This window comes from Hippichthys cyanospilos, chromosome 4 (genome assembly GCF_059441005.1).
Source record: "Hippichthys cyanospilos isolate Australia breed blue-spotted pipefish chromosome 4, RoL_Hcya_1.0, whole genome shotgun sequence".
Classification (NCBI taxonomy): domain Eukaryota; kingdom Metazoa; phylum Chordata; class Actinopteri; order Syngnathiformes; family Syngnathidae; genus Hippichthys; species Hippichthys cyanospilos.
The window spans coordinates 5,476,674-5,494,683 of NC_142372.1; the positions used below are offsets into that span (position 1 = coordinate 5,476,674).

The 18,010-nt window shown below is 40.0% G+C and overlaps 1 protein-coding gene and 1 long non-coding RNA gene across 3 annotated transcripts; one reads left to right on the forward strand and one right to left on the reverse strand.

Annotated features, from left to right (window-relative positions):
• Window positions 1-1,917: 1,917 nt before the first annotated feature.
• sv2ba (synaptic vesicle glycoprotein 2Ba) lies at window positions 1,918-17,933 on the reverse strand. Of its 2 annotated transcripts, none has more exons than XM_088413108.1 (13): window positions 17,835-17,933; window positions 13,165-13,765; window positions 9,434-9,614; window positions 9,053-9,204; window positions 8,349-8,482; window positions 7,350-7,439; window positions 6,967-7,080; window positions 6,799-6,887; window positions 5,951-6,115; window positions 5,730-5,863; window positions 4,857-5,057; window positions 4,530-4,689; window positions 1,918-4,029 (listed from the first exon to the last, which is right to left on the reverse strand). In XM_088413108.1, the coding sequence occupies exons 2-13, from the start codon at window positions 13,643-13,645 to the stop codon at window positions 3,846-3,848; spliced, it is 2,085 nt and encodes a 694-aa protein (XP_088269234.1). In that variant the 5' UTR covers window positions 13,646-13,765; window positions 17,835-17,933; the 3' UTR covers window positions 1,918-3,845. The 2 variants fall into 2 exon arrangements, with proteins under 2 accessions (XP_088269234.1, XP_088269232.1); XM_088413106.1 differs by lacking the exon at window positions 17,835-17,933 and adding an exon at window positions 15,039-15,177.
• Window positions 4,427-10,978, forward strand: LOC148424398 (uncharacterized). Its single transcript, XR_015865371.1, has 4 exons — window positions 4,427-5,060; window positions 8,355-8,509; window positions 9,159-9,215; window positions 9,444-10,978. It is a non-coding gene; the product is annotated as an uncharacterized LOC148424398 (long non-coding RNA).
• Window positions 17,934-18,010: the final 77 nt, after the last annotated feature.

Below are 18,010 nucleotides of genomic sequence, written 5' to 3' on the forward strand. Positions count from 1 at the left end.
TGCTAAAAGCCGCTGAAGATTAAATAGGGGCATCAGGCAGTTGCTGTGTCAAGTGGAGGGCAGAGCGAACCGGGCTTGAACCCATGGTTCCACGACCCGACCATGCACTGCGGCTGAGGTGAGGCTGTGGGAGTGTGGCGGGCATTTTGGCACCTCTCTCGGGGGTCATCGCCCACCCACAGCAGGCACTGAGGCTGGGCTGCCCGCCACCTGTCTGGACCCTTCGGCCTCCACAAACTAAGACGAATATGAATTCAAACTGGTCTTTATCGTAATAGTCATAAAATAGTGTAATAGTAATTATGACACCATAGTAAATTATCATTTTATAGTCAATGGCAATGTGTTCACTTTTCTTTTATATTTTTTTCCCCATGGACATTGCATTCAATGCTGGTACTGTAATTGTAAAAAATCTGTACTAGTCAATTTTAGACCCTCCTCAGGTCCAACACAGAAAAATTAAAATACAGTATACATACATATATAGTACGTATGTAAACATGGATGGATGGATGGATGGATGGATGGATAGATAGATAGATAGATAGATAGATAGATAGATAGATAGATAGATAGATAGATAGATAGATAGATGGATGGATGGATGGATGGATGGATGGATGGATGGATGGATGGATGGATGGATAGATAGATAGATAGATAGATAGATAGATAGATAGATAGATAGATAGATAGATAGATAGACAGACAGACAGACAGACAGACAGACAGACAGACAGATAGATAGATAGATAGATAGATAGATAGATAGATAGATAGATAGATAGATAGATAGATAGATAGATAGATAGATAGATAGCATTGAATTCCTAAACATATATAAAGTGAAAAGATTTAAAAAATTGTGTTCATTTTTTTTCCCATGGGCATTTACTCTAAATATTGGTATATTCTTTCCGATCTACGTGTCATTTCACGCAGTTATTCATGCAACCCTGTAAGTTTTTTGAATGTGTGCTTATGTTTGTTAGTGGGGGTGGTGAGGTGTCGTTGGGGGAGCCACATTGAACACCTCAAGTGTGAAAGGAGGTTGGAGCAGGGAGGTTATCTAGGGGTGGACAGTAAATTTACTCTAATTGTGACAGGGGGACATAGACACTAATAAAAAAAAAGCTAATAGGGAGATTATATACAGTCATATTTTGTGAGCATGGGAGTGAATGTTGGTAAAGATGGTGGACTCATCATCATCAGAAATGTGTCAGAGTAAACATGTCTTCCTACTAGTGCGAGCTCACACTTGTGTGCTGACATGTTTTCGCACATAGAACTGCAAGAAAACCCACCCTTGATACACAGCTCCCTCATACTAAACTTTTCCAAACCATATTATACAGATATTGCGTTTTCTCGTCAGTAACGATGCTAATTTTATTCAATGTTTATCATACCACCCACAATCAGAATTTTGTTTGAAAAATGTATTTCACGCGAGAACAAGTCTAAGCAAGTCAAATGTGACAGTTCGCTAAGCTTAATTTATTAGATAGTACGATTTTGTTGCTGCTTTGCTTTTGTGTAACTAAATATCCCCGAGTTATTTTTATTTGTCTAATGCACGGATTTGCTAGCAAACAGCCATTTGACAATGACACAAAAATCATTTTATTTCTACACAATTCCAAACATTGCATTTTACTTAGGTTTGTACATGCATGTAAAGAACGATCACTTAGTTTACAAGCATCACATGATCAGATTAAGAAATAAGGTAAACCGTGATTGGTCGCTGAGCCCTGCGCAACTGTGACATTGTTGTCAACAATTGGCAAAATTGCTTCCGCTGTTATATGTCTTATATTATTATTTTTTTTAACTTCCAGCTGAATGGGCAATGGCGTTTATGGCTGGCCAATAATTAAGGAAATAACCAATAATAACTTAAAAGCAAAGTATTGAACCAATGTCCTTCTTCTTTATTCAAGTCATGAAAGTACTATATTACATCTAGTTTACCCAGGTCTACATTATGTACAAGCACAAATATTTTATTCATTGGACATTTTGTTGACATAAAATCACACACACTTATACACACACACACACGCACATGTGCACACTCATGGCAAGAAAAAAAAGTCACACACTCCTCAGAAATGTTGACACATGTTGTCAGAAACGCAGCAGGTATGTTTAAGAATGTTCTTTGTCAGTCACAACAACATCACAGTGAGAACATTATAGCAAAAAAACACTAATACACAAAATGGAGTCATTCCCATGAAAAAACACGCACGTTAGAAAGGAAATCGGTACATTGGGACTACAAGACACAACCTGATCCAAATTTGGGGAGAAAATCCAGAAAGTCAGACAACTTCAACTAAACTCTTTGACAGAAAATAATCTATGTATGATATAGAAAAGGACTTGTCAACACAGGACACAATTGCGAAATAAACAGGACTTTTCTACACTTTTGTGTGAATTGTTTGTAGTCACAGTTTCCACCAAGCAGTAAATTTAGTGTGTTAAATCCTGATCTGGTTTAAGCTAGCCGAAGATGCGCAAACTACTGCGCAAGATAGTAGCAGCATGCGAAATGTTTCAAAATTTTATCCGCAGTTATGTGGAACTAGAGCGTGTCTCAGATGTTTTCTACCATATTAGCCATCAAATCACAATAAATTATATCATCCGAACACCAAGTTTTCTCAGAAACAAAACATGTTTCTTTTGTTTGAGTGAATCTTACTTTCCATCTTTTTTTGTCAAAAAAAAACTCACTCGTAGCATCTCAAACTGTTATTTCCTCTTTCCCGATTTGATAACACTGATTAGGACACTTAAAGCTATTCATAAAATCTTAGTTTTTGTCAGATGGACACATAAGTTTGTCTCAAATCCTTTTGATTTCCCAAAAGAAAAATGCCTAAATGACAAAGGAACAAATCATTAGATTGCGTAATTTCAAATGAATTAAACAACAAATTTTCACATATGTGCTCGCTATTTGTTAGAAGTCTAACTGAATCAAATATTGTTCTGTTTTTTTCTTTTTTCATGGGCACCGAGCATTTTTACACTGTTTAAAAAAGAACTTTTGCATATTTTTCAGAAACAGGAACATTTTAAACAGAAAACCCCAACTTCTGTAAATTTTGGTTATTTTGTTCGAATTTTTGGACATCAATTTGTAAACACATTGATCCGCTTACACGGCAACCAATGGTTTGGATAAAACAATGGCCAAATATTTGTGTTAATTTTTTAGCCCTTTTATGTTGACTAACATGTCTATGCAGTTTTTGCAGGACTAATCCAATAATTGTTTTGTTTTTTTTTGTCACTAATGCTAAGTAAACGCCAAGTGTTAGCCGCCGATACTTTGAACATAGAAGACGAAGGCCACACAGTAAACACAATGGAGAACATGTTGTTTCCTACACATTGTGTCGAGCCTCAAATGTACCTCAGACAAAGGGTACCCAAAATGTATTTGATACCTGGTACTGTGAGACGCTGGTGTACCGCTTGATGGAAACTTTTGGCTTTTTCCAAAGCACAACATGGCGCCAGGAAGTACATCACCTTTAAAGCGCTGTGCTGTCTTTTTAACACAGGACTCAAATGATTTAACTATGTGAATGTGTAAACTGAAAATGGAGAAAAATACAAGAGAAAAGACAAAACACTAATTTCACTTTTATACACGGTCTGGGCAGGCCTGTGAATCATAATAGGAACAGAAATTGAAGGTCCACGTAGGCAATGTAAAACATTCAGTCCTGGATCCACGGCATTTGCCCCATATGACAGGTGGTTAGCCGTGATCAGATGGCGGTGGCGTTCTTGGCGCAGGTAAAGACCTTTGGCTCCGTTCAAGACAGGATCTTCTCCCGCGTCTCGGGTAGCTTTAGCGCCAGCAGACCCCCGCAGACGAGCGCCGAGAAGGCCAAGAAGATAGGGATGATCTTGGTGATGCCCACGAACGCAGCGAAGATGAAGCTGGCTATGATTGCAGCCAACTTGCAAATTCCGTTAAGAATGCCAAACGCTGTGCCTCTGAAAAGTCAAACCAAAGACATTAACATCCCTTCATTTCCTCCAAAGATAGTTTTTCCTCAATACTAGTATTATAAAAAAGTGTCTTGATAATTAAATAAGCAGAACTCGACAGACATGTTAGCAAACAAGCTAATAGCCATTCAAGCTAGAAAAATATGCAAAGGTAGTTAGAAGTACAATACTATACTTTCACCCTAACTACAGTACCTAACTACTACCAAATCAACACAATTTAACTCAATACCAGTCAATTTGTTTGTCATCCTTGTAAGTTCTCAGACCATTACTGCACATTATTGATCTGCATGACTATCATCTAAGAAGGATGCTGCTTCGGAAGATTATTCACAAGAATGCCAGGAAACAGTTTACTCAAGACAGAGAAACTTAGCATGTGAATTCTTGGAACTGTGTCCTGTGGTCTGACGAGACCAAGATGAACTAATTTGGTTCAAATGGTGTCAAATGTGTTTAAGTGACAAGTATGCTGACTCTACCTTTTAGATGACGGGTACAGTTCCACAGAAATAACCTCGAGTCCATTCCAAGCTGCCACGCTAGCGCCGTAGAACAGACACTGCCAACATATAACTGCTCCTTGACTGAAGCTCAGGAGCAGTAGAAAGGTGCAGGCTGATGACGCCAGCATGGAACCACCTAGAAAGATAAGATAAGAAAGTACCAGTATTTTTTTTCTCAGTTTCGACCATGTGCTACAGTTCGGTTCAGTTTGGTACATTATACCGTTTTTTTTTTGGCATTTCTCATGAACCAAACTGAATTGTACCGCTTAGAGGAAATATGGCTTGATACAAGAGACTGACCTATTATACGGATTCGTCCTATTTTGTCCATAAAGAGCGCAGAGATGATGTTGCCCGGCAGCACCGCCAAGCTGCCCAAGAAGCTGACCAAGTAAATGACTATGTCATTCTCCTCCTGGAAGTTGAGGTGGCAGCCTTTCTTGGGGTGCAGGAAGGTGGTGTTCTCCATGCGGCAGTCTTTGAACTTCTCTTGCCACAGATCTGGTGAGTGACGATATTTCAGAGTTGTTAAAGGCAAGAAAACTATTGACTGTTTGCCAGCTTTCACTGTAAAATAACTGTGATAAAAAGATAGAAAACGACTGAAGTGACATAAAAACTACATTTGATGTTGCCAGGTTTGCTAACTATAAGATAAGAGCAGTGGTGCTCAACCTTATTTCGTGTAATGTACCCACTGTGAAATATGTTTTCAGGCAAGTACCCCTTAACCATTGCAAAGCGTTTTTACATGCCATCACTGATTGATTTATTAAATTTTAAACCCTTTCAAACTTCATTTTTATGAATCCACAAAAAATAATCAACCTAAAGTGACCTCTTTTGGATCATATTAGAAATATGTTGTCAAAAGAAATAATTTAATTATCTAAACATATTTTTCCACCAAAAAATAATCAATATAAAGCGTCAGACCTGTTCTTAAGAAAAAAAAAAAAATTCCTCACAGAACAAGCATCCTGTTTTGGGGCTACAGTAGAGATCTCTTCACAAAAATAAATCATTAACTTAGTTACCCCCCCGAATACCCCCTGACGCTCCTTCAAGTACCCCCAGGGGTACTAGTACCCCCATTCGAGAACCACTGAGATAGAGAATGTACACATGATGTAAATTCTATAGGTGAGCAGGTAGGTAGGTTTGGACATGTACCTGTGTTGTAGAAAACAGTGTTTTTGATGGTGCAGTTCTCAAAGAAGCTGTTGGTGGACTTGATGTCCTCGAAATAGCAGTTCTCAAACAAAGAGTCTTCAAACTTGACTGACTTGATCTCGATGTTTGCGAATCTAAAAAGCAGTACGCACACGCGGCCATGTTCACATCAGCTCCCGTGCGTTCTCGCCCCGACATTATTCCGGATGATTTGAACATACTTGTCGTGGATGTACTCGCCCTCCCGGTGCACTTGGTTGACCAGCGAGAAGTTGAAGTGGAAACGCTCCACACGTTCCCGGTGGAAAATGCGCACTTTGGATTCGTACTCCTGGAACTGCATGTACTTGATCATGTCGGGGAACCACACTCCGAGCCCATGGTAGCTTAACACACACAGGCATGATGATAACAATTGTGAAATTACGACAACAGAGACAAAAAAAATGCAATGCTATCAAAATAAAGGTACATTTTTCCAAGTATAAAACGTTTTCATCTTTGCAATAACATCCATGAATTTTGTAGGGATACGTGACATAGATTTACAAGAATACAATAAACAATTTACAGGATAAAGTTTTAATATTATCTTTTTAATGTCAAGTGGAATGAGGGCGCAAATTTTTTTTTAACTTAAAAATAATGACAGTAATAAAAATGTATGTAACAATAGTGAAATTTAATCCAGAAAAAAAAGGTACGTCCAACATTTTCACTTCCCCACTTGTTATTGTTATTTTATTTAAATTATTAGCTAGATTAAAGTATTCATTGAGAATATTTGATAAATCGGACCCCTAAACATTATGAGAGTAATTTGGAAAATTTAAGTCTTCAATCCAAAAATGTATTTCACACCTGCTAGAGTAATCCTTTTTCTTTCTTTAGTTTTAATTAGATACAAAATTAGAACTCTTTGAAAAATGTTTATCACTTTGGAGAATAGATCCTTTCTATCATTTCATTTTGAAGCTCAGAAGATTCAAATACTTACCTTAAACTATCATATTGCGGGGCTGCCGAGTGAGACCAGACCTTGCTTTAAAAACTACTTCATTAGAAGTACCTGAAAGCCAGACAGAACCATACGATGACCAAGAAGAGGCCTTGCAGTCGCAGATCTGGCGCAGACAGTGACATTATGTTCGCCATCACCTGATTCACAGAAAGGAAGTGCTATTTAGTGTGAGGAGGAGATCTGATTTTGGAGGAGCCTCAGTGACTCGTTAGTGACCTGCTGAAGCATGGTCATGTGTCTGACGGTCCATCGCTGGAAGGCGGTGCCCGTGTCGCTCTGGATCTCTATGAACTCGTCCTCCTGCGTCTGCGGCGTTTTGATGTTGGTCACCTGTGTAGCAATGACAGAATCTGACCATGATATTCTCAAGTTTTTAATCGGAAAAAATTTAACATTGAAAAATCTGGAAGTCTGTTCATTTCTGTTAGGTTGTTGTTTTTTACTGTCATTTTATATTGGGATTTTAAAAACAAAAAAATCCTAACGTGAAATAACATTTTAAAATTCAAATCCAACATTTATAAAGACTTGTGTTTGTTGATATATATTTTAAGCATAATTGTGGTATAGAAAACCAAAACAAGGAGTTTTTCACTTACAGTGAAGACTCTCTCGGGTTCGCCTTTGGCCTTCCAGTTGGTGTCGTGAACGCGGCGCAGGACCATCCATGCCTCGTCATGTCGGGCGCTCTGAAATCACCCAAATTAGCTAGATTTAGTTTTTGTCAAAATAACAAATTCATTATAATTATTTACATTTACAGTTGAATCATATTTAAAGTTTTTTTCAAAAACAAAGTATTTTGTACCACTGAAAATTAATCACTGCAATGGAAATGGAGGGATTAAAGTGTACCCTTGCTTTGCACAGCAGTACGTTTACAAAGACTGTACCTGGAACATTTTTTTCAGGAACCACAAATTTCTCTGTGATTGATAGCTCGGCAAACAAAAACGACTATGTCCATCACCGATCATTTATGCTCTATTTTTACACTCCACGCTACAACCAGGTATGCAGTTGTGTAAGAGTGTTTGCATTCGGGGCCCAGCTGTCACACACTAAGCCAATAATAACACCGCGTGTGGTTAAGTGGCTGACAATGTGCCGGACTACAACCGCGAGTGCACGCCGTTTCGGTTGACGGCTTAGCGAGCTTTCGCTACCTTGGCATAGCGATGGTGTGTTGCTTTTAGACGGAAAATGTCTCAATAAAAGGAAGCGATTTTCAGCTAACATTAAAGCAGTGGGTCTCAAATGGGGGTACTAGTACCCCTGCGAGTACTTAAAGGAACTTCGGGGACACTTGAGATTTTAAATAAAACAAACATGCAAAAATCCTTTAAAACTGTTGAATTAACGATCTGTTTCAAAAATATATAAGCTCATAAAACACATTTTATGTTCAATTTCATATTGTAAAAAGTCAGATTCTCCTCCATACTAGAATGGTTCAACGCAACTTGTCACGTGCCACCGCTCGTTACCTGTCAAGTTAATGATTTGTTTTTTCAAAGTGGGTACATCACTGAAAAAAGGTTCAGAACCACAGCATTAAACAATGGAAAGCAGGAGACTAATAAGGACATGTTTCTGACCTCCAGGAGGAATCGTGGACTCTCCGGCATGAAGACGACCCCGACGAGAGCAGCCAGAGCGGGAAAGAGACACACCAGGATAAAGAGTCTCCAGCTGTGCATCTGGAATTCTGTGCCAATGGCAAAGCCCCAACCTGGCAGCACATGGATGACATTTCATAGTAAGTATTAAGTTGGAGTTTGCATGCAATCGCAAAAATGTCTGTCCTCCTGCCAGAGCTCCTTGTCCCTTTTTCTTTCGTGTGGTACAGCGAGGCCCTCTGCTGTGTGGGCTAGTACATTGCTGGGGTTTTTCGTTGTTGTTTTTTTTTTTGTGGAATTTGCCCTCAACTATAATCTGAAATGCTCACCTGTTCAGTTTTTTTGTGCTCCTCCTACAATGCCATAATTTGCCACAGGGTGGCATTAAAGCTATTAGGAATACTGTGTATTACTGTATTTGGCATCAAGGAATTCATGTTGAATTATGTCGGAAGACGAGTGGTTAAAAACGCCTCACAGTTCATAGGTTTTGGGTTCAACCCCAGCTCTGGCCTTCTCTTTGTGGAGTTTGTTCGTTCACCCCATGCCCGTGTGGGTGATTGGGACTTTTTTTTCCACTTGCAGAACAATTACAATCCTGTTATTAAAATTTCAATTTGTCTTCATTTCACACCGAAATCTCTTCATATCAAAAATGTATGTGTGTGTTGTGTGGACATTACCATAGTGGGGGATGATCCCCCATGCAGTGAAGGAGGCGTAGAGGCCTCCTAACATCCAGAACATGCAGAGCCAGCTCAGATGTTCGCCACGTTTGTCCATCTGCAGGAATTCGGTGAAGTACGTGTACACGATGGGGATGGAGCCTCCGATTCTAGAAAACATGTGAGTGGTGTCTTTTGAGCACTCCTATATCCCATTCAAGGTTAATAGCTAATCATCAAAAAATGGCTCATTGCATCCTATAGAATGCCATTGCGAACATAAATTCAAATAATGGTGAAAATTGTGGATTATATACGGTAAAGGTCAACGGTAATGACATTGACATTTGGTACATGCAAATGTGAATTTAAATGAAGTGAAATGTGTGTGCGTCTCACCCAAAACCAGAGCAGAACCTGAAGAAGAGGAAGAAACCATAGCTTTGAGCGAAGCACGACAGAAAGGAGAAAAGCAGGTCGATGGACAGCACGTAGATCAGGCACTTTCTGCGCCCCATCTTGTCGCACAGACCACCCCACACTAGCGCGCCCACCATCATGGCCACGTACACCAGCAAGCCTGACAGACATGGTTACACCGCGTTACACATTGTGGCATAACAGTGCAGGTAGGTTCCCCCCAAAATATAACCTTGAAGAAAAGTCTATTTCAATCATCCGTTTTAAAAAGCAAAACTTGAATGTTGTATTGAGATTGGTGGATCTTTCAGTTAAAGGGACAATATTAGCATCAAAATTAAAGCAAAAACTCAAACTCTTTGTTGGAATGTCTTTAAGCATACGTTTGGGCCAATGCAGATACAGTATTTGTCAAAATGCAGAATATCTGTGCTGATCATCGGCCTGACTGATAATCGAATCATCCTTAATATTAGTTGACCACACACAAACTGAAATATTTCAAACAATGACACAAGACACAAAACTACAACAAATCCACTGTTTACATTGCAGTTCCTGTTAGACTCCGTTAGTTTTTACATTACACAAATAACAGGACAATGTATACTGAAATACCTTGAAAACATATTTATGCGTGTTATACTTTCATTTCATCCTATTTCATTTCAATCTGTCCCTATGCCAATTAAAAGTGAGCATTATTAGCTTCGTAGCGGACTTCATTAGATGTCACTTTACGTGTACGTGTGGCCAGCAATAGAAAAACGTCTGAAGTCCACTAGGGGGCACCCTTTCCTCGTCTAACACTGTGTAGAAGTCTCATTTGATTTCCTAAAGTGTGTTTTTAGAGACTGACTTCATGTTGACGCTAGCGATCAAGATGGCGGAATATTCATTGAGCAGAAATAAAAAATAAAGGTCAGCTTCATAAAACGTTGAAGTCGGCTTCAGGCAAATGTTTTTTTTTTTCCGCCGCCGTTAAGATTTTGTTAATGGCGTCGACTCGGTCAGCAGGTGTTCAAGTCCAGTTGAGCCATTATTCTACAGCTTCTAAGAACGACCCGCCGCGCTGCCCATTAGATACAAACCATTATGAACTTGCTCTTTATATATCTGGAGGGACTTAATAGACCTTCTAGTCATTCTTGCCTCCCAACCTGCTCCGTTTTACTACAAGGCCCTAAATACAACATGCCCATAAACAGCTTAACGGCACGTGGAGCTCTCGTGTGCACCTTCCCTGTGGATTAGTAGTCCGGCGCTCCGCACGCCTCATCCTGTGTATCCTGGCCTACCTCAGTTCTCTCAGAGTGAAGACGTTTCGAAAAAAGGAACTGCTTTTACATGACTGGTGCTCCATTGTTTCACGATTGATAGTGAATACATGGCGAATACATGCATCCAGTTCTTGCAAACTTTGTATTTTCTGTGCCATTTTCTTGATGCTGTTTGTGATCAGCTGGATGGATTCTGCATCGCAAAATGCAAAATACCTAGATCAGGGGTGTAGAAGCTAACCAAATGATTGACTAACCTACCATCCACACACCTGATTAATGACAGATCAACTGACTGACTAACTAACTAACTAACTAACTAACTAACTAACTAACTAACTAACTAACTAACTAACTAGCAATCCAAGCAGACAACCAACTACCTTAGAATGGACTACCAAACCGAACCAAGGGTTAGGGTTAGACCACACATCCAAAGTTATCACTCTAACTAACTAACTAACTAACTAACTAACTAACTAACTAACTAACTAACTAACTAACTAACTAATTAACTAACTAACTAACTAACTAACTAACTAATTCCAAGCCTTCACTGACCCACCCACCCAACCAACTAATTAACCGACAACACAAGCAAGCAACTAAGCAACAAATTACTTTACTACTCACCATCCAACTAGCTAGCCACCTACCCAACCAACCATCCACATACTTACCAACTATGGTTATTTTGATAACTTTTGCTTGATAAACCAGCTAACCACCCAAACTGACCACTGACCTGACTGACAGACTGACCAGCTCCAAACCAACCAACCAGAAAACTAACCAATGGACTAACTCATGACCTTATCCAAACAGAATTCTAAACAGACACTTTGACACGCATTTCAAAAGCTGTTGCACATAAGAATCATTTTGATGATAAAAGTCAAGCATTCAAACTCATTTCAATTTGGATCGTCCTTTCAATCCTCACGGTAAGGAGTCAAGAAAAGAACTCAGTCCAATGAAGAACTGATCATGTGGTCCATTAGGAGGACAAAGCAAAGAATTGTTATTCTGAATGCCATCTGTGCCCCCGTTGGAGGAGCATGAGTGTGAATCAAAGTGGATCATTCTGCAGATATGATTCATATTCGCATTGCCGGCGGCCCGCCGCTCGCCTTCGGCACTGCCCAAACGAGATGCCGCCATCTCATTTACACCGAGGCCTTTCTCCCGCTTTACCCGCACAAGCATAAGAGGCTCCAAGCATGTCTGACAGCACTTCGCCTCCACCACTGCAGCGACATGTTTTGTATTAGCCCACAAAAACACACACACACACACACACCGCAGGCGTGCTCACACGCACACACGAAGGCAGGATGCGATGCCCTCCCGCTTCCTCATCCATCTCCCACACTACAGCATCCCTGGAGCCTGTTGTTAAGATGAAATGATGTACACTGGATCTGTGCAGTAGGCCGGAGGAACAAGGGGAGAGGCTTTCATTTGCTGTTGCAGGAGGAGGGACAGACGTAATTTCCCCGTGATTTGGACCTGCACTGCATACTGATTCTGATACTAAAAACACACAGTGTTCTTCACGAGAGAAATACTTCAAACCAAAGATATACAAGCTGCCATCTAAAAATACTCAATATTGTTTCAACATTCACATTACACATGCAACAAAGACACACTGTAACTTCTATTTACCACCAAGGCAAGACTTAGCCATTGCCTAAGACTTTAGTTTCCAAATTGAGGTGTATCACATCAACTCAATTCCGTGACACCAATTATTGATTGCTTTTTAATCAATACATTGATGGTTATCTAGAAACAAACAGAAACATGGTGAATTTGTGTATAACTAGCTAACTAGCTAACTAACGAACTAACGAACTAACTAACTAACTAACTAACTAACTAACAATCCAAGGAAACAACTAACTTCTAACGGACTCAATACCTAGTAACAGACTAACTAATAAAATCATTCTAAATATGACTTTACCATAAAGTTAATAATCCAAGCAGCCAACTATTCATTTGAACCATAATTAAGATATCGTGCAAGCAACGTTAACTATAATTAACCACCCATGTTACTAACTAGATAGATAGATAGATACATACATACATTCAACACACTTATGTGGCATCAACAACCAATAAAACAGATATATCCATACTAACTAACTAACTAACTAACTAACTAACTAACTAACTAACTAACTAACTAACTAACTTTTTATGGAGTAGCATCTAACTAACTAACTAACTAACTAACTAACTAACTAACTAACTAACTAACTAACTAACTAACTAACATACATATGAACCAAGCAGCCCCCTAATAACTAACTAACTGACTGACTGACTGACTGACCGACTGATTATGGCATGAATAAACCTCGAGCAACTGTTAGTGGCGGTCAGTCTTGGTGAGATGCGGCTCTTTCTCCAGCAACTCACCCAACAAGCCCTTGTCCGAGTTGGATATGCACATGTCCTTCTCGGCGCTGGGCATGACAAAGCCCACCACGAAGCCGTCCACGCCGTCGGCCATCAGCGCCAGGCCCAGCACCACGAAGAGCATCCACTGGAAGCGACCGTGCCCGCAGTCCTCCATGATGGTCTCGTACTGCTCGGGCAGGTTGTCCTCCTCATACTCCTCCTGCTGGGCGGCCAGCCGGGCCTTCCGCTTGGCCTCCAGGCGCGCCGCCCGCCGGGCCTCCTTGATCTCGTCAGGATGCGGCACGCCTTGATACTCGCCCTCGTACATCTGCTCGTCCTCATCGGCGCCCTCTGTGGCGTCGCTGGCGGCGTCCTCCTCCTGGGGCGGGTAGTCCGTCTGGTAGGGGTACCCGTCCTGCCCGCCGCCATCTTGGCTATAGGTGTACTCGCCCGTTTCGGTCACCTGCTGGTTGACGTTGTTCTGATAGGGGTCGTTCATTTTTTTCCTCCTGGTCCCGATCCGGCGGCCTCGCGGGTTTCTAGTGCTCCGAGACGCCTGGGTATCTGCTCCGAGGCCTCAGCAGCTGCGATGGCACACTATGACCTTCGCATGTTGAACCTAAAATAGAACAATTTTGTCATTGTTGACTAGTACTTCAAGTGACACCGGTAATGCATTAAGTGACTTGAATGAAAATATTATAAAATGAATGTTTATCCTGTTTTGTGTGTTATTTTGGAATAATGAAACCACGTATTGGTGTTGAGCCAACTCCTAACTATTTTTCAAGGTAATTGCGATGACAGCTGGTACTAGTTATACTAGCTATATCGGAATGTTTAGTTCTTGAAAACGATCTCTCATTGGTTTTGGGGGAAATTTAGTGAATTGAAGGTTCTAGTGGTATCAGTACTTGGTATTGGTGACTGAAAAAAGTGGTATTGAACATCCCTGCTATTTACAATGCTAAACTTCTTTTTGCACTTAAAAATGCAACTGCCTTACAATTCATCTTCATATTCGGCCTTCATTGATTAAAAGTCAACTACAACAAAACACAATAAAATATGTGCAACAAAAATATAAAAATGACTCAAATTCTAAATTGTTTTGTTGTTACAGTACTAACAAAGTAATTATTGAATTTATATTTACAGATAAAATGTATGAAGCCAAAATGAAATACTACAAAATCATTATTGTATATTTCTATGTGTTTTTAATAAGTGTGGTTACTTTGTTTCTTTACTTACATGACTGCTTGTCTTTTCAGTTAATGAATTTCATGATACCAGTGTTAAACTTTTGGGCAGATATTTTTTGAATTATTGTTTTAATTGTTTAAAAGTTTATTTAAACAGTGGGAAATTCAGTAGCATAGACCCAATTAAAAGTATTTAAAATAGAATATATTTCAGTAACTAAAAAAGGGCTACTTTATTTGCTTGTGTGTTTTAGGCAAAACACAACAATCTCTTAAAATATGTAATCTTTCTAGCAATGACTTTTTTGGTGTTTTGCAAGTGGTTTTACGTGCAAGTAAAATAAAAATTGTATGTATTTAATCTCAGATGACCTTACCAAGTCAAAGGACAAACGTCGGCGATATCCGCACAGCTGTTAAACTCATTTAACTGGTAACTTAATGTCACTTAAATGAACAGAATTGTACTGTACTATAATTTCCATAGTTGCAGTACTAAATGTAAGGATGCATCCATCAGGATGCATAAGTGAGATTTTAGTCTTGACGGAAATAACATGGAGGCTTAGTTGGGCGACAACTGCAACTCATCCTGTTGGTTTGATCATGTTAGACTACAACAAACTGATTACTGGTAACTTCCTCAGGTGGATAGGTACAATAAAGTCATTCGTGAAGTTCTCTTACCAAACAGGGCCTTCCATTAAACCTCTTCGGAGCAAAAAAAACAGTTCCAAGGGGCATTTTCATATGTCCAAAGCTGACATGTCAGTTTATCCCGAGACCGTGATGCAGTCAAGCCTGAGGGATTAGGATCCAAACTCACGATACGACAACCACCCCCCTCCGCCCTACCCCACCCTGCCTCACTCGGGATCATCCCCACAGGAGTCCGACCCCCCCTCCTACGTGAACTAATGGTACGGTCCTGTCTGTGACACCCATCCCAAACTGCTGACATCTCTTATTAAAAGGACTCAGGACATCAGTGGCTGTCTCATTTGGATTCTCTGTGTGCACATAACGGTGGTCAGTCTGTTGGTAGGTCTGTACTGTTCGTTGGTTTGTCATACATACATGCACACAGAAATGACTAGAGCATGCTGTAAGTATGCTGCAGCTACTATTAGAAGAAAACAAGCAACACGTTCTCATTGAGGTAGCCAATCATGGCTCGGAAGTCATTTGGTTTCATCAACTGAAATGCATACTGTCCACAATCTTGCTCATCATATTCAGTGTACAGGCCTAAAGTAAAAAGCAATGTTTAGGAGGAAGAATTCAGAAATTTTTGTGTTATTTTGCTTGTTAAATATGACTTGAACGAATAAATCGCTTGCACAAAGTTGAGCAAAGCATTCTGGGATGCCTTTCTGCATGCAAGGAGGCGACGTCATTCAGTAACCAATTAGGTAAATAAACCATAGGCACATTGCAAAGTAATCTGACTGTGATTGGCTCTTAGCAAGGAAGAAAAACTAGGATAAAATTAAGTGAAAGACAAACAAGGTAGAAAATAATCCCTATTTGTCAATTAGATTTGTGGAAAAAAAACCCTAACTTGCCATAAATACATTAAATAGTCCGAACCTTAACTCTAAACTCAACTCAAATCTTACCCTTTAATTAAAGGTAGACTAATTTTAGTGGCCCAGTTGTCTGCCCCGATTTGGCATTTTGACGGATATCGACACCTGCCTTTTTAAAAACTTGTTCAAACTGTTAACTTTAGGAAACAATTAAAATGTCCACTCAACTTTCTTCTGTTGACACTGGGAGGAAGGTCTTTCTTCTTGTTAAAAAACAAAGAAAAGTAAAATTTCAACAAATCTACTGTTTTGGAGAGCTTTGTTTACTTAACAGGGAGCGTTTACTTGTTCAAGTTTTCATTTAAGATTTTAAGACCTTAAAACAAGAACACAATTTGGAATGATATATGTCCTCCGAAATCTAAGCATGTCTGGCGTGTTAAGTGATAACAGTTGATGTCATTGGATGCACAATGATGACCCACCCCATTCCAACAGGTCATTTGGTACAGTCTGCAATGGGACATCATTCCAGAGAGTAGAAGCACAAAGCTCTTTATAATCCCGAGGCTAGATAATTCCAGCGCAAAGCGGATTAGCTCCACCCCGGCAAAGCTATTGGCTAAATTTAGCCCAGGCACACTTGTGCACCTTCATTAAGCTCCACCCACACCCCCTCCCTTTCTTGCTTCCTGCTTGAATTTGTCATGGCCCAAACAATCCTGTTTGTAATCTGCCATGTGGCTAATATGAATTGAACCCAAAGCGTCACCGTGACAAATGGACGGAAGTGAGTATGCTTCACTTTAGAATGTCCTTGGTTTGTCACGCTAGAACACAAACTAATGGAACACACTGGGATTGTAATCCCATGAAATGAGGCAGGGATTCCAGAAATAGCAATGACGTGAAATAGTAAAAAAAATATGGGATGCATTTCTTAAATAATAAGAAATGCACTGGTGCGTCTCAGTAAAAACATGTATTAATAAATTGACATACTAGCATGTTTTCACACGTTATCTGCCGACTCTGGTAGGACACTGCCCCTTGGTTAATGAATCACAAGTATTCAATGGGCTGTAATTATTACCAAATACTTTGTATCAAATGCAAAATATGTGTTTATTTTACCACAGCACCCTCTGCTGGATCTAGGACTGTGGAATTTACCCTCGTATGGAAGCCACTCTTCGACTGTTAATCCGCCTGTTTTTGAATGGAAACAGGGTGTGGTGCCGATGAGTGGGCGGGATGAAAGCATCCCAGCGCAAATCCCTCCACCTCCATTGGACGAGGACAACCGGGCTGTGAGTCATTTTACATTATGTGAGGATGGCACGAATGTTTGTTTCATGTGTGCCAAGCAAGCACTCAAGTACTTTTTATGGATGACATCATGTTTTGTGTTAGATTTTGATGCACATATGCACATACTTTTATTTGCTGACTTTGAATGACAGCTGTATCAAGCATGTGCTAAAATTACTAGACTACTATGCGTTTTGACTCCCCAAGGTCAATAAAACGCGATGTGGACACTGACGTCTAGTGGTCATGACCGGAAGTGTCCAAATCGTAGTGTGTGTATGTGTTTGTTTATATATACTGTTATGTATAAACCCTACTCTAGATCCCTAAATATGGTTTAAAACAATTTTGAAGCCCAAGTCATAGGTTAAAATCCCACTTTAAACTCCTATTAAAAAAAAAAAAACTACTCTGCACTCCTATCTGTGCGTCAAGCCTTTTGTGAAGCCCAGAGTCTAGTTTAAAACCCTTCTTTGAAACCCTATCTTTCGTTTAAAACCCTACTTTGAATCCCAATTCCTATCTTAAAACCCGATTAAAATGCCAACCTTTAGTTCTAAACCATACTTTGAAACCCAAACCCGATAAAATCCCTACTTTGAAGCCCTAACCCTGGTTTAGATAGAAAGATAACAAGGCTCACATTTCACTGTTGTGGTTGGAGTTAGCAGGAATTAAATGAAGCCACTTCATCTTTTCGTGCCAAAGCACCACCCTTGCTCCCTGCCTCCTCCAGCGTGTTTACTTTGTCTATTTGGGGTGGGGGGGGGTCCCTCCTCTATCTCTTCTGTCCAAACTCTAAAGCAACAAAAGCCTCTT